Source organism: Chiroxiphia lanceolata, chromosome 21, assembly GCF_009829145.1.
Source record: "Chiroxiphia lanceolata isolate bChiLan1 chromosome 21, bChiLan1.pri, whole genome shotgun sequence".
Lineage (NCBI taxonomy): Eukaryota > Metazoa > Chordata > Aves > Passeriformes > Pipridae > Chiroxiphia > Chiroxiphia lanceolata.
The window spans coordinates 1,030,660-1,053,778 of record NC_045657.1 but is presented as its reverse complement, the minus strand read 5'-3'; the positions used below and the strand labels follow the sequence as shown (position 1 = coordinate 1,053,778).

At 49.5% G+C, this 23,119-nt stretch overlaps 1 protein-coding gene across 1 annotated transcript in view; it reads right to left on the bottom strand.

Annotated features, from left to right (window-relative positions):
- Positions 1 to 7,174: 7,174 nt before the first annotated feature.
- NR6A1 (nuclear receptor subfamily 6 group A member 1) overlaps positions 7,175 to 23,119 on the bottom strand; it is a 71,104-nt gene continuing 55,159 nt past the window's right edge. Inside the window, 9 exon segments of the mRNA XM_032708029.1 lie at positions 7,175 to 7,402; positions 8,356 to 8,406; positions 8,409 to 8,507; positions 10,262 to 10,383; positions 13,707 to 13,961; positions 14,398 to 14,625; positions 15,465 to 15,622; positions 17,531 to 17,586; positions 20,586 to 20,816. Of these exon segments, the coding sequence (XP_032563920.1) occupies positions 7,314 to 7,402; positions 8,356 to 8,406; positions 8,409 to 8,507; positions 10,262 to 10,383; positions 13,707 to 13,961; positions 14,398 to 14,625; positions 15,465 to 15,622; positions 17,531 to 17,586; positions 20,586 to 20,816 (1,289 nt within the window). The 3' untranslated portion in view covers positions 7,175 to 7,313.

Genomic DNA, 23,119 nt, shown 5'->3' with positions numbered 1-23,119 from the left:
ATGTTGACACTAGTGATCCACCAAAGATCAGGTTAACAAGTTTGACGTTAGTGACAGTGTGATTTGTTCCGCGCTGGCTCTGAATTCATAGAGCCGCTGGCCTTCGGTGATAAACTATTGCGCCGCGTGCACGAGGCTGTGGCAGTTGTCACCCGCTGGAGCACCGAGATGAAAAGGAAGCAGAGCTCTAATCAAAATACAGTGGTCAGCAGGGGTTGAGCTGAAAATTAAAATGTGCTGGTACTTTTCCCACTCCAGCCCTCCTTTCCAGACAGCCCCTCGTGCCAGAGTGAGGGGAAAAGCCGCCTTGTCACCTCTGCGCAGCTCCAGCTTGGTTTGAAGGTGAGGACAAACCCATCACCCCACGTGCATGGAGCATCCTCCGCCACCTCCCAGGGAGCCCCTCCACTGCCGACCTTTAGGGTCCCCTCACAGGGGATAAATCCCGGGTGGCACCGTGTCAAAGCTGCTGGAGCTGCTCCACCGAGGGGAATGCTGTCAGCAAGGAAAAGAAACACAGTGAGAGGGCAGGAGCCTTGAGAGCGCTCGGCCGAGGAGCGGGGCAGCGGCTCATGGCAGGACCGGCGGAGCGGGGCTGGCTGCTCACTTGGAGCTGCCTTTGCAGCAGCACATCTCCTGAGTGGGCCCCCACGTGCGCTCCCAGGCACAGGAGTGTGAATGTGGAAAGTGCTGCTCAGGCTTTTAACACACCCCACCCTCAGCAACACCAGGGATTGCTAAATGATTCCTGCAGTTCCTCTCTCCAGAGGGCACTGGCCAAGCATCTCTGGTGCATTTGCTTCTTTGGATTACTCCTCCTGCTGCCAGTGCAAACCCTCCTCCTGCTGCACCCCGTGGTGACAGTGACCCTCTGCATGTTCTGGCCATCCCTGTTTGGAACCCCCCTGGTGACAGCAGTGCTGTGGCTGTGCCATGTGTGCAGTGACTGAATGGAGAAAACCCACCCTCCTGCCTTCTCCTCCTGGAACCCAGTCAGGAGATGGGACCACCACACACCCATTGCTTGGCAGGGCCCAGAGCCTGTGCAAACCTTCACTCTTTGCATTGTCTCTGCTCCTGTCACCCCCAAGGCACAGGGTCCCCCCAGACAACCCTGCTCTCAGCAGAGGCCACTGCCAGTCCATGCTGCAGCTGCTCTGGGCAGGGCTTGTGCCCTCATGCCAGTCCCAGTGCACCAACAGCACCGAGGCCTTCCCCAGACCCGCAGATGATTCCAGGGCAGCAGCAGGCAGGGCAGTGATGGTTGCCACCCAGACCAGCACTGGGCTCCCACACCCTGAGGGTGCCCCTACCCCAAGAGAGAGCCGTTGCCAAAGAGGGAAGATGCAAGGGACCAGCAGACGCCAGCGCTGCAGAACAATTCACATTTATTAGTTCATACAGCTAAACACTCGCTAAACATGCATTCAACACTTATTGGTCACATTTCCACAGGTAGTCAAGTCCCAGAGCAGAGCAGCGGAGCAGGGGCAGGTCGGGCTGACGTGGACGGTGCCACGGCGCGCCCGGACACGCCGGCACAGACATTCATTTGGTCGTAGCAGTGACGAGGGGCAGCTCCCGGGCACAGCACGGGGCCCGCTCCTCCTCGGGCCACGGGGCCAGGGTGGCACCGGCTGGACACGCTGTCCTGCCCCAGCCCCGGCTCTGAGTGTGCCAATGTTCACTGTGTGTCATGCCGAGGCAACATCCTGCTTCCCTGATTTACACAAGGGATTGTGGGAAAAATGAATGGGAGAAACCATCACTTGGGACATCAGCAGAAGGACCTGACAACCGGGACCAACCCTCCTGGAATCATCCCACAAGCCAGCGAGGGGCCGACACAAGCACACACAGCAAACCAGACCCACTGCCTCCCCAGGCTGCCCAGGATGGACACGCAAGGAGCTGTGAGGGCCCAGGACACAAACACACCCTCTGCACCAGGACTGAGCTGGAACCAGGCCCGTGGCTTGATGGGCACCAACAAAAACCAAACTAACACGAGCCACGACCTCCCCAGGAGGGACATCCACAAGGAGGGAGTCACAATTTCAGCCATCACAGCCCCTGTTCCTCGCTGGCAACAGACACTGGCAGTGTTTAGTTTTTCACACAATCCCTTTGCGATGATAAACAGGATGTCACACGAGGTAGTTTAGTTATGGAAATTGAGTCAATAATGTTATCAACTATTACAAGACATTTTATAAATTGAAAGAAAACAATGAATCACAAAAGGCTTTGTTAAGGTTGATCGTCATCTGGTTTCAATTTCTGTTTCTTTTTGCCCTTGGAGGCTTTTCTTCCACTGAACCATGTTGCTTCTTTCATGGACTTGTCAGAGGCAGCTCACAGGAGCTATTTATAATCTTTAAGTTTTTTTTCCAAGGGGAAGACACTGCCTAGATTGGCCTCCCCTGCTTTCTGTGGGCCCGTTTAAGCTCCAATTTGCAGATCCTGGCTGAGGGTGCTGGGAGGGGAGTTTCAGCCCTGCAAACTTTCAATGCCTTTGGCTCAGTGCTGGCCCTGCCCATGGCTGGACAGGCCGTTAGGTACTGGTGGATTACAGCTGCTACGAGTGTCCATTCTCAAACAGTCTGACTTTGACTACAACCTTCTGACCACGGTGAGAAAGTTGTACTGAGGAAAATTAAGATGCTGTAATTCATAAGCAACAAACAGAGTACAGAACCCTGGGATTGGCTGCCAGGGACACAATGAGAAATTCCCGTTTCCCCTTTTCCACAAGCACTCAAACACATTTAACACCAAAGGCAGAAGGATGAGGTAATGCAGAAATAGAGACAAACCTCCCCCAGACCCAGGAGCTGATGTGCTGGCAGCACCACACACCTTTGTGGTGCTTGCCCATAGGACCACACCTGAGCCTTCAGCAGGTAAACTTCCCACAGCCAAACCTAAAGCTTTTCATCCAAAATCCCCATATGGGGCTTTGGTCAGCTCTCAGACAAGTCACGAAAGAAGCAACTGTTGCAACATCAAAACTAGGGTTTCTCTGGGTCACATTTTAAATACTTATCCCTGAGCTTCTGTGTATTGAAACAACACACCGTGAACCCAGAGAAACGCCACAGCTTGACACTGACAGCTATGCATTTCCCTCCATTTACACATCATCTACAACTTAAAAATTAGTTTCATACTTAAACTAGTTCCCCAAGTTTCCCCCTTTCTCCTGCCTTTCACGTGGCAGGGATGATTGCCGCTTATTATCCTGAGAAATAACAACATTTTCACAGACACCGAGCTTCATAGCTTCAAATCAAAACCAAGAAGGAAGAAAGAACGAGTGGGAAATAGCACATTCACAGGAGAATATTTTTTTTTTCCTTTTTTAACTTTTAAAAAACGTAGTAAAGGTAAAAGAATTCAAGTTTTTTTAAAAAAAGTTGGTTTGAAGGACAAGACTTAAGCTGCTTAACCTGAGGTGGCTGTGGGTCTGTGCAGAAACCTGAAGAGCCAAGGCAGATCCTGTCACGTGTGGCACAGGAGGGACAGCAGCGAGTGGCACTTGAGCCTTTGCAGGGTGGTGACACGGCCACCCAGGCCTCCCCTGGCAAGCACGAGCAGTCCAGGAGCCCTGTTCACACCACTGGGACCCCTCGGTCTCAAAGCAACACCCCAGCACTGGGAACATGGGTGTTACTGGGGCAGCAGCTCACCTGCACTGGCTGGTGCTCCCACTGACCACGGCTCACCCCGGGAGCGCCGCGTTCCCCCCACGCTCTGTGTGCGACGGGAGATGGCAAAAGATTTAAGAATTAAAGCTCCGGATTTAAGAGTTACAGAGGAGTCCAGAGCTGCTCCCTGATGACCCAAAGCACACAGTGCCTCCGCAGAGCGTGGTGGGCACGAGAGGAGAAAGATGGAGGCCACTGGCACAATTCCCAACTGAACAGTATCTGATGCACGTGCAAAGCAGAGGAGAGTGAGCTCCTGCCGCAGCGTTTCTGCTGTGCCCAGAGCCCAGCAGTCTTGGGGTACCCAGCACCTCCAAACATCCTGGCTGCTCCTCATCCCTTGCCCCCCTGCAGGGCTGGACATGTTGAGGACAAGGACTCGCTACCCAGCAGGAGCCTGAGCTCAAGTGGAAGAAAACTCGGGCACCTTCCAAAAGCTGTTGTTGAGGCCCCGGGGTCTCACACTCGCCCCATCAGCCAGTGGCAGCAGGTCCTACTCCACTCCTGGTGTGGGGACACCTTCAAACTGCACAACAGCAGCAAGGACCCCTCAGCACCAACCCTCTGAGAGCGTGAGCCCGAGAGCTTCAGATTTATGTCCCAAATCTCTGCTCGGATTAAAAGTAACTCTTCAGCTTTCCATCTGCACAGACACTTTGAAGGAGAGGAGGGGGTCAGCCAGCCAATTTATCTTTCAAATCGGGGATAAAAATTGACTTGTCATGGCAGAAAATTCTACCAAAGACTATTATTGTTGATTGATTCCTCTATGACAGAAGGTCAGATAAGCAAGAGCAGAGAGATACCTAAGATAATGAACTTCCCCCTACTAGCATTAAGCACAAATAAAATATGAGTCCCTGTAAACCGAATGTTACGTGAAGAATGGAACAAAAATTCCAACCTTTCCAGGGTGTCCTTCAAACCAAATTCACAAATACATCTAGTGACTGACCTAACGTCTCTACGTCTCTAGCTACACTCCTACCTTCTCATAATACCTGAGTTTGCAATGCAACACATTCACTTTACCCTGTTTAAAAAATACAAGTCGTTAGAGGACTTGGTGCAGAAGATATCAGGAATGACTGTCCGGTGATTCTGTTCTGTTTGCTGCTTCCTTACCTGTCAGTTCAGGAAGGATTTTCTACTCCCTACAGCAAATGAGTACTTGGGAACGGATACTGCTGCCAATCAACCTTTGGAAAATTTGCTTTCTACAACAGAAAGTAGAACATTCATGTCCATTCATCATCATAACTGAATTTAGGTTTTTGGTTGTTGTTGGTACAGCATTAGTCTTGGGAGGCTATTTTGGAAAACCACAGATTACCCAATAGATTATTTTGTTGGATAGCTGGCAAAAAGATGACTGTTTTTATGTACACTAATTAAAACACTTATTCATCAACAGATAATAATAATTCAGTAACTGTAGAATAAAATTACTCCTATGCAATTTTAACAATTCCTTGAGTGTATAAAACAGCAAGCCAGAAATAACCCGTAATAAAAAGATCATATCAAGCTATTCAGAAATTAAACTTAAAAGCTGAGAAATACTTTCTAACTTAGAAACAGGTACACTACAATCTTCCCCTGTACACGTGAGGTATAGGCTGTATGCAGAAGGCTTTCCTGAGAATACACGTGTGTCTCATTGTACTGTCAAAGTAAATGAGATTTACAGAACCACCTTTGGGTGTGAAGCTCCATCGAGCTGAGCTGCTGCTGGGCCCAGCAGCTGTTACCCGTAACATCCTGTTTAAATAATGAAAAATGAGCAGCTATGGACTTTTAGAAAAGGGAAACCGTCGAGCTGGAAGATGCCCAAGGGGTTGCCCAGCCAGCAGCGGGGCCCTGGCGCGGGGTGAGCGCCGGCACCGGCACCGCCATGGCCTGACCAGGACGTGCCAAGCCAGCGGTCACCCTGTGCCAAGGGCAACCCAGGGAGCACCCGCTGGGCCAGGGGGAGGGAAGGAGGGGAAGACGACTTTGGTGAGTGGGATTTTTCTCCTGTTCACCACCACATTCATCCACGGCAGCTGCAGCCCCCCGGGCTGTGCTCGCCCTGTGCCACGCTGTCATCGGGGCAACGCGAAAAGGGAGCAACTCGTCCCTCCGGCCTGAAGGGTCAAAAGCTGTTTCCCCAGATATTTTTAAATCAGTATTCAAACAATTGTTGATGAACCATCTTGCTACACAAATGTCAGATCTACATCTAAGGAGACAGAGAGGGAAATCTAGCCAGGACTGTCTAAGAGAGTGACTGAGGTTTTGAACATTAATTTCTACTGCAGGAGAAGAGAACAAGAGCACCTCATCCAACCTCCCCAACACGAGCAGGAAGCCATGAGATCACTCATGAGAATACCCAAGTTAAGCTGAACACCAGCACTCAGCAATCACTCCATCAACTAATCAGTTGCCATCAAACCAGTTCTCCATCTGGAATGGGGGGGAGCTTGCGAGATAGAAAATCCAAGCCTTGCAACATCTAGGACAGAGCAGGTCACCAAGGACTGCAGTAATGCTGTTTTTCCTGAGATTCCACAAGCAGCAGAACAGTCCTGGCAGGATGAAACTATGGAACACACATTCCCTGAGTCCAGCAGAGAAAGCCAAGCCATTACACAGGTCACATTTAACCACAGGGTACATGAACTGCTCCTAGAAATGGGGACTGCTGCATTGCAGAAGCCTCAAGAGTCAGGTACCACCTCAGATGAACACAATAAGGGGGGGCAATCCTGACTCTTCTCTAAGTAGGTTTTTCCTGCTTTTGTGAATCTAAAATGGATGTTAAGGAAGTGAAAGTACTTGCAGTTCTCTAGCAACAAGAGCACCTTTGTGTAATGCCAGGAGCCTGCTACGAACTGCAGGAACAAAATTTCAGTGGAATTGGAACGTATTGTGGGAATAGTGAGAGGGCAGCTGGCCAGGAGGGGCTGCTCCCCACAGAGGGGGACAGGGGCAGCAAGCCCCTCACAGTTCCAGACACTGCCATCCCACTGGGAAACCTGCGTCTGGAAACTGCCAGGGGAAAAGAAACCGACTGCACAGACAGACTTCTCCTTCTTCTCTGCTCCCTGCCTTTTTAAAATTAAATTTAAAGAAAAAAGCTTGGCACTTCTCTATTACCCACTTCTCCAAAGTCGTCCCTTTGGGATACTAACAGCTCTGTCGACGCGGTGAGGCCGTTTGCTCTCTACGACAAATGCTTTTGGATATAAATCATGGAAAGAGCAGTGCCTGAACAGCATCTTCTCCTTGAGGTAGTCTTAGTCATCTCGGTCCCCAGCCTCAAATACAAAAGAACTAACCCTAACAAACACTGTAACATTAAACATCTTCACATTCTGTAAACCGCTGGAGAATGCATCTGCTGCATTCCTACAGAACCATGTGCATCGTGTTGAAGATCATACATTCAACTCTGTCGTGAAATAAATATATAGGAAAAAGAGTAAAAAAACAAAAACAAACAAAAATATTCTTGCTACAAGGGCAGGGACGCCCCTGCCCATCTCCTGTCTGGATGGCGTTTGCCCCTCTCCGGGGTGAGCCAGCTCACAGCGTAAGGCACCGGCCGGGGGCCAGCTGGGCTCACTCTTTGCTCACACTCGTCTTGCAGGAATGTAGAACAGCCTTAAAAAGGAGAGGCAGCTGCTCCAGGGGGACATTCACCATTTTTCCTGGTAAGAAAGAAACCAGAGTTAGCAGCCACTCCTGAATCAGATTTCAGAGACACCTAAGCCAGCAGTGCTGGAGATGGTTTTACCTTGAACCTCTCAGAGAAACAGTTAATCATCCTACAGCTACATTAGACATTTGATATTCATTTGGACACAATGTGATTTATTATTTACTGAATAGAAAGCAAAATAAATGGGCAAAGTCAGATCAAAATGATTTGTCCCCAATGGAGTAGTATTTATAGAAAGTGGGAAGGACTAAATCCCATCTCTCCTCAAACCCCCTTGTTGGTCTCCATGAGTAAATTACGAGAGCTACTCTGAGATTATTATCTAGTTCGTTATGACGGAGTAGGATAAAGCATATGGAGCCTTGGACACGGGGAGGCAAGTATCCCTCCTTTGCCATAACATGCAGGAACAACAGTTTTAGTAACACCAGACCTTGGAGATCTAATTAGCGACAACTGCAGTTGAGGATTCACCTGCGGATTTCTGAGGTCCAAATGAGCTGGGGGGTTACACTGCAGTTCTGTCCACTGCTCTGATCACCTTCTCCTTAATTCAGCAGCATTTCAGGGATCTCTCAAGTTCTTATGAGATAACTACTCAAACCAGGATTACACCCATTTGAGACAAAATGCCTCTGAGTTGGGATTGAAAGAAAGAAAAGGAGAACCTGACCAAAGTACTTAAAGGGTGTCAGGTCAGAGCCAGGCACATCTTCCTGGAGCAGGAAGGAACCCTGTGCCCACCATCATCACCAGGACACCTTGCCAGTTGCCACTCTGGCTGGGTGGGCTTAAAGATGGGCAAGAAGCTCCGACAGTAAAAGGTCCCACACAAACATCCTCCACCAAAGTCAACAAGAATTCACCGTTATAAATTAATTTCTTTAAAAGCACATCTCAAACTTGCACATGATCCCGCTGGGAGAGAGCTCAAGGAGTTACCTGCAATATATCGTATCTCTGGCAAACACATCATTAAATCCGGGAAGCGGTTGGCTGGTGTGGGTATTTGTACTCCGTGAAGTCCTGGCAAACGTACCAGTACCGCTTATTCAGCTGCTCCAGTTGGGATGCATTGGTCAGCCCCCTGATGTCTGGAAGGGAACACAATACAGCAATGAAACATGACAAAAATACCCCAGAACAGCAGCAGCCTCCACTTACGGCCTCTTCTTCAGGACGACTGATTTCTGTCACTCTGAGCTGGGTCACTGCTTCAGAGAGCGGCTTCCAGCACCCAGTTACACCAACACTAAAATTCCCAACTCCCCTCCTGCCATGCCTGCATCGTGGATCTTACATGCATGTCTGGATACAGGATTTCCCTCCACAAAGGGGGAAGAGAACAGCTAATGTCCTAAGCTGCTCACCTGCAGCTCAATGAATGCTCTCAGAGATAACAGCTCCAGCAACCTGAAATGCCTGCCTGGCACAACGTGGGCCGTGTGTCAGGGTTCAGTCCTCACAGCAGATCAGTGCAACACCTTCTCAGGCAGGAACACGCTGTTTTAGCTGTACCATCTTGGCTGAGGACAGTGCTCAGCTCTATAATTCAAGGTATCACCACATCTCTCCCCATCTGCTTATGAATTATCTCACAAGAGCTTTACAAACTTGTCCATTTCTTATTTTGAATTTAGCTTTGGCCATGGTCAGGGCGACACACACAAAGGACAAAGGGACAGGCAAGAAGGGCCACTGGCACCGTGACCAACAGTGTGGGCACCCTGCTGGGGCCTGGGGAGGACCTGGCACAGCAAGGGAGCTGCAGGTCCTCGGAGCAGCTCGGAACGTGTGGGACCATCTGACGGAAGAGGCATTCATCTACTGCCCAAAAGCTGACTTTTAAAATAAGTCTCAGGTATTCACTTAAAAAATTGCAAACTTCAACTAAAATAAAGAAGACAGGAAGTTAATGAAATACATTTTGGAAAACAATGGAGACAGCTCGAGAAGTGCATTATCCAGTGTCAGGAAACTGCCCAGGGAAGCAAACCGGAACCTCAAACCCGGCACAGATGAAGTGTCAGCACTATCTCCTGCTGGAAATGAGTGGGGGAGGAGGGAGTCTGCAGCACATTTTTACAGACTGCAACTATCTTTCACAGTACAGAATACTTTGGGGACATTTATTTCCAAAATTACAGACGAACACCATCTATTGAGCATTGCCTCTGCATGGATTTTGAAATGCCCAGGTCCTGAAGTAGCCAGGACTACCAGCTTTACTGTGCTGCTTAATCAGCAGATTTACAGCCCTTTCCTAGGCTGAATTCATGGCTTGCACATAAATACTCCATCCCTGATCACCTTTCACTGTGAAGAGTCAGATTTAGGTACTGAACCTAAAATGCAGGAATCCAGCTAAGTGATCTAAGGATATCCTCGAGGTAAATATTTTAAAGAGTCAGAAAAGCTCTAAAAAAGGGAGTACTGGTTTTACAAATTCACCCTTTAAAGCACAAAAATGAACAAATACATTTTCTAGCTGTGAATCTTTGGAAGGTTGTTATGCAAGTAGTCATCATTTACTTCAGAAAAAAAAGCCATGCAAATTAACTGGTTTTAAAGCATCATTTAGGCAATTAACTAAACAGTTACCTAAAGCAGTAATATTTTCAGATGACACGTCTGCTGCCTATATTTAAAGGCAATAAAAACTTCATCCCATTCCAGGTTTCTCCACGTGGGTACCCAACCAAGCATCCCGTGTGTGAGCACGATGGCTCAGACACACCGAGCGTTCAGGGCTTGAGCATCTTCCTGGCTCCTGGACCCTTCCTCCCATTTCCCACCAGGGAAGCAATGACTGCTTGGACTGTTTCAGAGTCCCTCTCTGCAGACTCACCCTGATTGAGGAAGTTGATGGCTTTCATACAGGCATACTCCTCGTTGCTGACCTTCAGCTGGTTAAATTTGCGGAAGAGGTAGATCAAGCGCTCCATCACCTCCATCCCCTCTTCACTGAATCTGCGGGACAGAGACCACACATCAGCACATGCAGCACGTGGACTGTACAATAAAGGCAAGAAGCTTTTTAAAGTATTCAGAGATTTTAACATCTTGCAAGAGAATTAAAAAAAAATTGCCATCAAAACTGCCCGAAGTCTGTTGGCATTATTAAATTAAAGTAGAAGTAAGGAGGAAAATGTCTCAGTTACAAACTTAGAATCATAGAATCACTGAATGGTTTGGGTTGGAAGGGATCTCAAAGATCATCTCATTCCATCCACCTGCCATAGGCAGGGACACCTTCTACTAGACTGTGTTACTCAGAGCCCCATCCAGCATAGTCACACTAGGGATGGGAAGTCCACAGACTTGACTGATAACAGGTATTTATAGCAAAAAAACATCTCTTGGTGATTCAGTTCACCACCAGGCTGCTTTGACAGTGGAGATGGGTTTGATGGAGCCAGGAATCTGCAGCAGAGCCAGTGACAGAGGTGGGTAGGACAGGGCACACTGATGCACAGGGAATGCAAATCTTCCAAAAGTCTCCTGAGAAAATGCCTGATGGAGATTTTGTGGTTGCAGAACCAGGTCCTCCTGCTGAAGCAGGTGACAGGCCTCTTCAGGAGTAAATACCCCACGTGTGCACCATGACTAAGCCACGGGGTAAGGACCAGGCTGGAGCAGAGCAGGAGGGTGTGGAGGGCTGCCGGTGTCTGCAGGTACCTCCAGACCATCCGACACCTGCTCAGGACCAGAACGGCCTCTCAGGAACACATCTCACAGCAACACCCCCGGCTTCAAAGAAACCACATATTAAAAAGTGCTCAGAAGTGGGACAGAAGTGTTTCGGGAAGCTTCAGCGTCCTCTGGCATTGTGCAGCACAAAGCACAAGAGCACAGCCAGCAAGCCATCTCTGAATAGAACAGAAATAGAACCTTTTCACTGAATAATACCTTATTTTGGCATGTGTGTTTGTTTACTTCAAAGTTATTTGTAAAATGCATGGTGGAGTTCAACCTCTGCGAAGTGAAAACAAGCTGTCTGAACTCCAGGTCACTTCTTCAAGAAAGTAATATTGTAAGTGATGAAAGCCTTGTCGGCTAATCTAAAGTTGTACAAGTTTTCTTGCTCTCCAGTTGACATTAAAAATCTTGCAGGTGCAAGATTGCAAAGCTCAAGAAGTTAATGAGCACAAAGACCACTCAGTCGTCTGTTGGGTTTAATTGTTTTTAGAGCATGCACATTTTTACCAGCCACTCATCACTTCATAAATCCAGGAGAGCTCTTCTCTCATTCCTTCAGTTGAACTGTCTTACTTTCTGCACATACTTTCCTCCCCCCTTTCAAACAAAGCTATTCTGTTTTTCACAGCCCTATTTCTTCTCGAGGACTGACTCCTCCACACTTTTCCTCGCAGTTTACACCAGGCGAGTTTCTGGCTGGGAGTTATCGGGATCAGTTGGGGAGGAGAGGGAAGGGAAGCACTATCAGGAGTGCTGGGGGAGGTCAGGAGTCTATTCATTTCATATTCATCTTCAGAAAAACAGCACAATAAAAGAAAACATTTGATCTAGCAGGCTAACAGAACGTTTAGCCAGTTGTTAGAAGCGATTAAAACACAGGGGCTGGGGAGCTCATCCTATGCCTTTGTTTGTCACCTAGGCATTAGCATTGCTCTTGTCATTTCGTTAAGAGCAGAAATTAACCCTGAAGTGCCAGACTATCCCTGCTCAGTGAGATTTCTCCAACCATCTCTGAAGTTTGTTTTGCAGTCATTATGGATCAATGTCGGAGGAACCAGGGGCTCTCCGAACGCGTTGGACACCTCTCCAAAAGAGCCCCTCTCAAATCTGAAGGGACTGGCTTTTTCACGACTGCTTTTGATAGGGAGCTATCCCACTGCTGCTGGCAGACAGTGAAGCTATGGCTGGAGGACCATGAAGACAAGAGTGAGGGAGCCACACAGCTTGAGACCCCACATCTATGCAACTTCCTGCTAAATGGCTTTTTGGGTGTGCATTCTCCCAGGTTACTAATGACAATGATACTTGAAAAGCTAAATCAGAAGAGACTGCAGAAGCATTCCTCTCCCAAGAACACCTATTTTCATCCATGTGCACAGATCTTCTCTGAAGGACCTTAGAGGCGACCAGCTCTGAATTGCCGGTTTCTGCAGGGCGAGGATTCCTCCTTTGTGTCTCTGTCTTAGCCCTCACTTGTATTTATCACAAACCCAAAATGAAAGAAACACTTCCCTCGTGAGGCTCTGACCAGGACAGCAGGAACAAAAGGACAGCTGAATGCAGGACCAAGTGTCATTGTGGTTTTCTATGACCCTCACTGCTCCTTGCAGAAGCAGCACCAGATGCACGATGAATGGTCAGGCAGAACAGCGGCACGGAGGAACCTGCCCCAGGAAATGAGACACCTGGGGCCAGCTCTCCACTCCACTGTGGTCTCAGCCCACCAGCGCCTCTGGTTGTCACAACAGATGCACAAAGGTATCTCAGAGAGCTGTGAGACACCACAATGGCTGAGGAGCACAGCAGTGTTGTAAATCCCTGCTCATCAGACATCGGATCCCCGGTGACTCCGGCAGCACCGCCGAGCCCAGCGAGGGCAGAGCACACGAGGCAGGTGTTTAAGGGGAGGGTGGGTAGCAGTTTCCCTAAATCCTACCTATTCTGCCAGAATATTGTGAGATTGTGACTCTACTACCAAAAGGAGAATTTGTCTGGCACCAAGACTACAAAACAAAACATCCAAACCAAAAAAACAACACCCTGACCAAAATGATAAATGAAAGGCAAGTTCCCCAGAGCATCAGACAGTCTGTACCATGGAAAAAACAAGAGCTAAGTTGCAACATTTTTAAATTTATGTAATCAAAACAACAAAAAAGCAATTAATAATGAACACTTTGATAATACAGATAACCAGTTTTGTGAACGGCCTTTCCACTAGCCCAATGAGTTTTTAAATAAACTTTCTTTCCGCTATCTCAGGGTTACCAAAAGTGTTGGTTAGTTTTACTGTCCTCATAAAAAGGTGCTTTGTAGGGCTGTGCTGGAGGACAACAGCATTGCTAAGGGAAATTCAGAGCACCATGCTGCACCATGGCCCTTTCCCTGCAGAAGGAAGGTGTGATCCAGCACTGACAAATCACGGTGTGCTTTCTAAGCCTGGAACAACTGTTCCCTAAAAATCAGAAAAGGAAAACAGGCGCAGGCAAAGTGACAAGAGAGGTGGTCACAGAGCACCTGACCACTGTCCTTCCCACGGCTCCTCCATCTCTAGATCTCACTGCCTTACCCCTGGGCTCAGCCTGACATCTCACCTGTGCAGCTCATCGTCAGAGGGAGAGTACTTGGAGGTGACATCTGCCAGGTCACCGAAGATCTGCTTGCTGTAAACAGTCAAGGAGGAGAGTAGGATCAGCTCCTGCCACGTAGAGCTGAGCAGGCAGGTATAGTCCTTGATGGAGAGTTCGCAGAAGAACGGCAGCTTCTTGATCCAAGCAATCTGCCTGAAAAGCAATTCATCCGCCAGACGACACAACAATGCAAACAGCTCTGCCTGGGTCACTTTATACCTGCAGGCACAGTTAAAACAAAGGCAAAAAACATTAAAAACATTGAATGACATCACCTGACGAGGCACTTGAAAACAAGGCAAACGCACAGGAATTTGTGTTCAAGTGGCCAACGTGCCACTGCCCAGGGTGTCACCTGGTGATGGGAGCCAGGATGGTGAGCACCCACCCTGCCCAACTGGGGGCTATGAGGGCATCCCCCCCCAACCCCAGGGGTCACCCAACTCACCAGCACCCAGCCTGGCCAGGCCACATAGCCTGGAACCCCATCCCAAGTCCATGCACCCCAGCTCCAGCACCAGGCAAGGGCACAGGATACCCGTGGATGGGGCCTGGTTTGCTGCCTGCACTGTGCAGCTGCACCTCCCAGGGTACCCGTGGCCCCACATCCCAGCAGGAACACGCAGCCCCGGCGCCGAGCCGGGTACACACTGACCCGTCCTCGATGAGCATCGGCGTCCCCAGCGGCTCCAGGTCCTCGGCAGACACCAGCTGGTTGATCAGACTGTGAGACTGGGGGTCCAGGCTGCGCGTCTGGGGGGGCACCAGGGCCGAGTGAGCAGAGTAGCTAAAAAGGTGCGGGAGGTACTGGTAGTGCGTGGACACCGGCGTGCCGATGTACTGATCCCTGAGTGCGGCGAACCCGTTCAGCTCCACGGACCTACTGGAAAAGGAAAAGCTCTTCAATATACCCCAAAAATTCCACTTGATTCATTACAACGTTGCGTCCAGCTCTTTCAGAAACACTAATAAAAACAGGGAAAGCAAACAGAACGGGAAATGCCTTTGTATTTAAACCCTGCCTTGGAAATAACTGAATGTGCAGATCAGAAGTCATGCTCTGGCTGCACGTTGAGCCCAGCCAGGCACTGGTTAATGGAGATCTGGGAGCTGCTGCTGAGCTGCCATTCAGGGAGCAAAGCAGAAACCTACCTGTGCACAGCCTTTCCAGCCCAGCTTCCTGAAAGGGTCAGAATTTGGGATTGTACATTAAGTACTTCCACAGCCAGTGAACACAAACATGGCCATGCTTAAGATGCAGCTGAAAGCAGATGGGATCAGGTCTGAGATTCTCACTGCATCAAGAGGTTTGCACTCACAGTAAGAGACTTTAATATTAAACACCACCAATTATTAACCTAAATGGAGTCTTTTATTTTCAAAATCTGAGCACGGTGCAGAAAAAGAGTTTATGCAGAGTGAGCAGTGAAAGGTAATCAAGTACCCGTGATCTGCAGAAAGTATGATCAAATACAAATTGAGATACATTTCAAATTTAACTCAAGATTGCCTTTCTTCATCTGCTCACAAGCATCTCACCTCCCAGTTCAATTCTTTTCAATCCAGTCCTGTCATAAAACACAGAGAGGTAGTTGGAACCTGCTATGCCCAGTTTACACAAAGATGCACTCGTGTGTTTTTCCTACATTGACCCCAAGTATTACTCAGAGAAAGACAACCAAGATTCCTCTAACACCAAATTCTTCCAGAGGTCATTCCCACCTTGAAGATGGTGTAGAAACAGGTGAAGGCTGGTTGCTCTCAGAAACTCCATTTCCAGGGGAACTATGGTCACTGTCTCCGTTGTTGCTCCATGACATGTTTGCCTCTCCCTCAAATTCTTGCCCAGACATAATTCTCTCAATCTCTTCCTCTGATATCTGTCAAATATAGGACATGATGGTTACTTTGGCTGATAACAGAAAGGCAGAGCCTCTCTCTGCCTGTGAACACCTTGACTGTTCAGTCACATCCAACAGGGCTGACCCCCTCCGCCCCTCCTGCAGGTACCACATCCTTCCTTTGCATTTAACAACATACATGAAAACTTCTATTTACAGCTAATCGTGGTGACCCCCAGTTCCTGCAGTACCATTCAAGTGATGGTAATGCAGCAGACAGGAATGGACACGTGAAAAGGTGATGTCAGATGGACATTGTAAATCAGCCACTGTCACACCGTGAAAAACCTGGGAGTAATTGAGGCCAGTGCATCAGGAACATCACTCAGGACTGGCAGAGGGAAAGAAACAGAAGGCGGGGCAGGCTCTGGTTTGATAAAGCAATTGAGAGAAGCAAGGTGACACATATAAATCAGCAAGGAGAACATTTACAGGGAACCATAGTTCTCTATTTTTCCTCAGCTAAGAACCAGTTGCCACCTGAAGTAGTAATCAACCACCTAATACTTAAAACAAGTATTAGAGAATAACATATATGAAGCTAAAATGGACTAAAAAAAATTTAAAATCGAGTTCACTGAAATATGAAGTTTCAAGAAAGAGCTGGACACGGTCCTGGAGGAATGTTGCACCAGTAGTGGGGAAAATGCAACATAAAAGTTTTGAGAGGGTTTTTTTTTCCTATTCTGTGCATGTCTCTTAGTGAGGCTGTCACAAACCGTTGGAAGACCTCGAGTCAACATGTGACAAGAAAGTGCAGTGAACCCTGAACATCATTTTCAAGGGCCAAAAATTGCTCAGACAGTTTATTCCACTCTTGCAGAAGAACTCGATGGGCTCACTCAGGTACAGGACCTGGGGAGTGCAGTATCTAAACAGTCTCAGCTCAGGAAATGGAAGTGACAGCAGAACCTCTGGTCCAGCAGGGACAGATCACAAACACCTCAGAGGAGCAAGGGTCCACTCTGGTGAGCAAAGGCTGCTGGTGTAGTGCAGCTGCACTGCTCAGAGAGAAGTGAAAACTGTTACCTGGTCAGAAATTAAATGTTTGTTGTTCTTCAACAGATTAAAACAGGCTTTTAAAACCAGTAACTAATGCTGTTATAAATGTGATGCTTGCAAACAGCAAGGAGGATTTCTGTTGTTTGAGGTAGGCTCTCCCTGGCGCTGACCCCAGGCACGGCTGCACTGTGCAGCTCTCCCCACAGAGCCACTCACTGTGCAGCCAGAGCGGCTGCTTGGCTTCTCACCGTTTGGGTTTGGTCTTTCCCAGGCACTTAGACTCACAGAAAATGCTTTCAGTGTTATTTCTGTTTTGTTAAAATAAACAGTAAACTTTTAAAAGCCCCCTTTTCCAGAAGTGAGCTGGAAATGGCCATCATTTCTCACGCATGCAGCACAAGCTGCTGTGCTGAATTACCTCGCGCTTTACAAGGCATCTCTGGACAAGCTGCACCATCAATCAGAGAGACATTTACTGGTGCCCCGCTTGCTACAACTGAAGGGATTGCAGCAGGCAGCCAGAGATTTACTGGGAGCCATGGAGGGACAGACGTCCTTGTGCAGCTCACAAAGGACAGGGTGCCGTGAGGCTGCCCAGGGGTGCACGTGACACCCTGGGACCGCGCCGGGTCCCCCCTGGGACAGGCAGCACCGAGCTCTATTTACAAATCTACACTTCACACGCATTTCTAACACCTGTGGAGAGTCAAAGCCCTGCCAGGCTGGCAGAAGGCACGGGCAGGGATGACAGAGACTCACTGAAACAGCCACAGCCCCATCCCAGGCCGAGCTGCTGCCACGGTGCGAGCCCAGCACCACGGTCTGAGCCGTGTGCCACGACCAGGGGAGGCGAGAACCGGGGATAGACAGCCAGACGTGCTCCACCTGGACAGGTCCAATGCTTTTGTTTCTGCCTCCTGGCATGCCATCCTCTCTGATTGCTGGAAGAAACAACCAAACCTTGGTGAGAAACATTACTTTGGGTATTCCAGAAGTACATAAGAAGGTATCTACTTACTTTGAAAAAAAAATCTTTCTACCTTAAAAGGTTCAATTTTTTCATCAAAGAAGTTTACAGAGAAATCTCCAGTGCTTTCCAGGGCACAGGAAACCTTGAGCAGCACACACCATGTTCCTCACCCCAAAGGGCACAGACACATCGATGGGGCTACAAGCATTACTCAGGTACTTTGGTTTCTTCATGTGATCCTTGAGTGACAGGTGATGAAGGAATAGCAATCCTTTATCCCAATTAATTCCAGCATAATTCCACAGAGAAGTGGCACATGGCAAGGAACCCTACTTCATCCCTGCATATAACCCAACCAATGGCCAGACTGCTGGAAAATGAGATGTGAAGGCCAGCACGTCTCACTCCACTGCCCACAGCCCTGTGAACCACCACGAGCCAGAACCTGGAGAGACACCGAGCAGCACTGCCACCAACACAGAGACAAAGCACTTCACTGGTGACTGCTGACCCTGCTGTCACTTCAGAGGGTCACTCCTACAGCCACTACAGAAAATGGAGGGGAGATGTTTGACCCTGTCAGTCTCTTGCAAAGCCATCATTTAAAATTCAAGTTACCAGGTTGAGCCGTGTAGTTCCATTTCAGAAGGGCGGTCTTGTTTCTCAGTACAGCAGCTGCATTTTTAAGGCTCTTCAAACAGTTTCCAGGGAGTTTTAGTGAAGTCTAATTAAAGGGATTATCCTGGAGCAGCTTCTCTACCTTCCTCCTCCCTCTGCTTTCCTCTGCAGTGACAGAGCAGCTCTGCAGCAGCACAGCACTCGAGGACAGCCCTGCTCGTGTGCCTCCCCTCCTGGGCTGGGTCCCCCGTTTATCAGGTCCCAATCTCTTTCCCAGTACGACCTGGCCAGACTTGGCAGGAGGCTCTCCCCAGCTGCACGGTGACCTTGTGGCTGCGTGGCCTCACCCTGCTTGGCACTCGGGGCTGCAGGAGGCCCTCCCAGAGCAGAAAATGACACAGAATTTAAGGAAAAACTTCCGCCCCAGAAGAGCCACGTTGCTGCTTGCTTTTGGATTCCCTCAGCTCAAATTCTCCTCGGTGCCTCAGGGCTGTGCCTGCAGCTCAGGGAGTGCACACAGGTTCAGCCAGGGCAGAGATGTACACTCCCTGCACCGGGACCTGAACTGCACCTCCCCAAATCCCAACCATCCACCCAAGCAAGACACAGCACGCGAGGAAAGGTCCTGGTGACTGACAACTGCTGTTACCCCCTTTAGGTTTTTTTAACTTAATGGAACTACAGAATCAGTTTCCCCTTTCTGGGGGAATTTATCTCATTTTCCAAGATATTTTACTGCTAACTGTGACTCAGAAGATTCTCAGCTTCTTCACCGGTGGGGACTGAATTTCATGCAGTGAATGGGTAAGGAAGGAGGAGGAAACAAGGCAAGGCAGGGAGGAGGAGGGAAGCAGGACAGGCGGCTCTTGGCGCCGGCAGGTGGCGCTGCGGCCCCGCGGGTCACCCAAAAAGGGGGTCCCGGACCCCAACCCACCCCTGACCCCAAAAAGGGCATCCTGGGCCCCCGCTGACCCCAACTCACCCCTGACCCCAAAAAGGGCATCCTGGGCCCCCCCGGACCCCAACCCACCCCTGACCCCAAAAAGGGCATCCTGGGCCCCCGCTGACCCCAACCCACCCCTGACCCCCAAAAACAGGGTCCTGGACCCGCCAGACCCCAACTCACCCCTGACTCCCAAAAAGGGGGTCCTGGGCCCCCCCGGACCCCAACCCATCCCTGACCCCAAAAAGGGCATCCTGGGCCCCCGGACCCCAACCCACCCCTGACCCCCAAAAAGGGGGTCCTGGGCCCCTCCGGACCCTAACCCACCCCTGACCCCAAAAAAGGGGGTCCTGGGCCCCCCCGGACCCCAACCCACCCCTGACACCACCTGCCCCACCAACCCACTCCCTGACCACCGTGGGCCTGAGGCCAGCTCTCCATCTCGGCCCCTAATGCATTTTCTAAGGAAGATCCTGGTGGATTTGCAGGGGATTTATGGAAGTTTCAGTGCCTCTGACAGAAGGCTTTTGCATGAGTGATGGCCTGGAGGCATCAACGACCACATCTAAAACCATAAGGTGACACTACTGTTTGGCAGGAGAAAGGGGGTCCCTCCACCACCCCACTGCCCTGCCAGGGAGAGCACCAGCAGCTCCCACTTCTGCCATCAAACCAAGAAATCCCTGCTTTTAATGGGTACCAGCAATTCCAGAGGTTAAACAGACAAAAGATGGAAGAGCAGAGACATGACATTGAAAACAACCCCAGTCTATTCACTATTACTAATTTCTGAGCTATTTCAGACTTTCCATCCTGAAGGTGGTACCACAGCATTCTGTCACCTCTGCACACGTGGGGACCAAGAGGTGGCTGTCCCTAACCCAGAACACACCTGTTTTAACCAGAGTGGGTGGTCAGTGAAGACCCTAACACTTTACCCCTGGGCAGGAGCTGTGGGTCTAAGCTCTCACTGCAGCAAACAGGTAAAGTCTGGTCCAGATCTCTTGGGATTTTAAAGGCCTGATTAAACACTTTCATTCTTGCCACGTTAGCAGATTGAAGCCTAGAAATAGTGACCACTTCGCTCAGGGTAAGCAATGGAAGGACAGATCTGTCAGGAAGGAACTATTACCTTCCCTAAATCATATAGATCAGTTCTCCAAATATTTATTCACAGTTTCAATTTACAGAGATTGTGGCTCAAACACAGTAATGAAGTAGTTCAGAATTTTGTATCTGTGCACAATTTTTAATCCTTGCACGATTTTGCTGAAGTTTCATTTTTCCTCGTCAAAGAGTTTTAGAGGCAGAATTGCAACACAGAACGGCAGCTGAGGGAGGGGCAGCACACGCTGCTAACACCGGTCCCACTCTGTACCTCCACCCACAAAAGGCCCTGTTTTCGTTACCTTTCCGGTTCATTCCCATCTGGAGGCATTTGAGCAGCCGGCAGTACTGGCACCTGTTGCGCTGTTTGCGTGACATGACGCAGTTCTTGTCCCTGCTGCATCTGTAGACCCTCTTGTTGCAGATGCTGCGTTTGAAGAAGCCCTTGCAGCCCTCGCAGGAGATGATCCCATAGTGCAGCCCCGTCGCCCTGTCCCCGCAGATCAGGCAGGTTCGCTGATCCACCCGCTCATCTGCAAGGCAAGAGCAAAGACTCTGAGTGGACAAAGCGGCGTCACCGAGGGATCACAAACTCTCCTGAGGGGGTGGGGAAGGCTCAGCACACTGTGGCCTGCCCAGACTGACACCCGTGAGGCCAAGCACGGCACCGGCTCACCCAGAAAGCTGGATGGGAAAAAGGGTCTAAGGTGTCCCATCCTCAGCAGCACAGACCAGGGTGTGCAAATACAGGAACTGTGCCGGGCACACACCAGTGAAATCCTGTCACACCTCGCATGTTCTGGGGGCAAGCACCTCCGGGCTTCAAACAGCCCCACAGCACAAGTCACCGCCCAGAACCAGAGAACACCATTACAGAAACCATTGCACAGTCAAGCCACAGTGATGTGATTTTACTCATCCTTTTCCAAATCTCTGGAAGACCTTTGGACAACAAAAAATGTAAATTGCAGGGCTCCCCACAACAGGAGCTGTCACATTAAATTCAGAATTTTAAGACTAACACTGCCTGTGAGAGAGTGCAGGGACGATGCCTGGCTCAGTGAGATCTCCAGACATAGATATCAAAAAGAAAGGAAAAAGTAAATGATGGTAAAGACACCAGGTAGTTAACCCAGAATCCTCATCACCTTGTATTGCATAGGAAGGTCCAAACTTTGGTTCACACCAACAGCCATCTAGCCTAAAATAATGTCAGCAAGTTGCACCAGAAGCTTTTCCTCCAGCAGATGTTTCACACTCAGCACTTTAACCCCTCTCATGCCAGGCCAAGCTGCCTCCAACCCCTACCCTGCATTTTCACCCATTAATATCCCAACAGCTGCAAACAGAGCTGCACTGCATAGGTGGGGCTATTCCAGCAAACCTGCAGTATTCCAGGACTCTCCACGGGGTGGCTTTCCCAAATGTGAAACAGGCATTACCCAAATGACCGGATCCCTCTGCCCCAGCAAGGCAGAGGCACCAAGGAACAGAAAGGAACCACACACTGCTGTCTCTCACTCAGTCATGCATTTCCTAGGGATGCTGGTTGAACCGGATTGTTTCCAGTGTTTCTTGGCTTAAAGGCAGGACGGTGCCTTTGCCAGCAGGCAGAAATTCCCACAGCTGAAGCAGGACCTGGGAGGTGGCACTGGGAGCGAATGGAGAAGCTCAGACTGGGCAGATACACAACTGCACAAATCCACATCGTGTCTGGGGTGCTGCCCACACCCTCTGTTCCCCTTTGGATACAGACCTTGAAAAACCCCAACCTCAGGACAGCGCTGGCTCGTGAAGATGAGATGGGTCAACCTCACTTCAGCACTGGCTTTCTTCACTTAGATTTGGCATGGGAGTTTCCTGAGACAAAGGTGCTTATCTACAGGATGGATTTTTGGAGCAGCAGGAGGTAGGAGTCACAGCAAAGTCCTCTCCAGCCTTGATAAAGCCTAAGCAAGCTGACAAGCCAAGGTGTAGCTTCTTACTACTGGAGAATATGTGAATGCAACAAAAATTAATAAGCCCAATGTACTGGGATCAGAAATGAAACCAGTATTCAGTTACACAAGCCAAGTAAAAATCTAAAGCAGCTGTTCCTACTCACAAGCAGCTTTCTCCAGAGCTTAAACCTAGTAGAAACCAGAACCAATCTGTGTTAATCTCTAAAAGGTTTGCTATGCACAGCACACACATTTGCACTGTTCTGCAAATTTCACTGTTATAAAACCTTAAAATAGAAGGATGAACAAAGGAAACACAAACTTCAACTGAAGAAATGTCCCTGGTTCACACCAAAACATTCCCAGTTCTACAGGATAGACCACCTCAGGTATGCGCTGAGCCCAAAGGAATGTGGGTGCATTTCAGGAGTGGGGCTATCTGAGCATCTCTGAAGGGAGGTAGCTAAACATGACTTTGTAGTCACCACGTGCATAATCTCCACCTTCAGCAATCTGATAAACGAGGGGAGGGGGCTGGGGATTAGCCAGGACACAGGAGTCCTCTATCTGCAGGGTTAGCTCAGCCTCAGCTTAACTCCTGGCCCTCCCCCTGCTCCACAGCAGTGCCATAAATCCCGGGGTCAGCAGCAATGCCATGCCACGGTCGGGCAGGACAAGGGCCTGTGGCAAGCACGGCTCGCACAGCGGGCCAGGCAGGGAGCACATGGACACGGCAGCACCGGGCACAGCGCTGGGCACAGCACCAGGCAGAGCACCCAGGGCTCGCTCCTCACCGGAGCAGCCCGTGGAGGCTCATTTCCAGGCACGGCTTTTTTTGTTGTGGGAAGAATAAGGCCGTCACCCGGCCAACGTGGGAAGCCTGGACGATTAAAGCG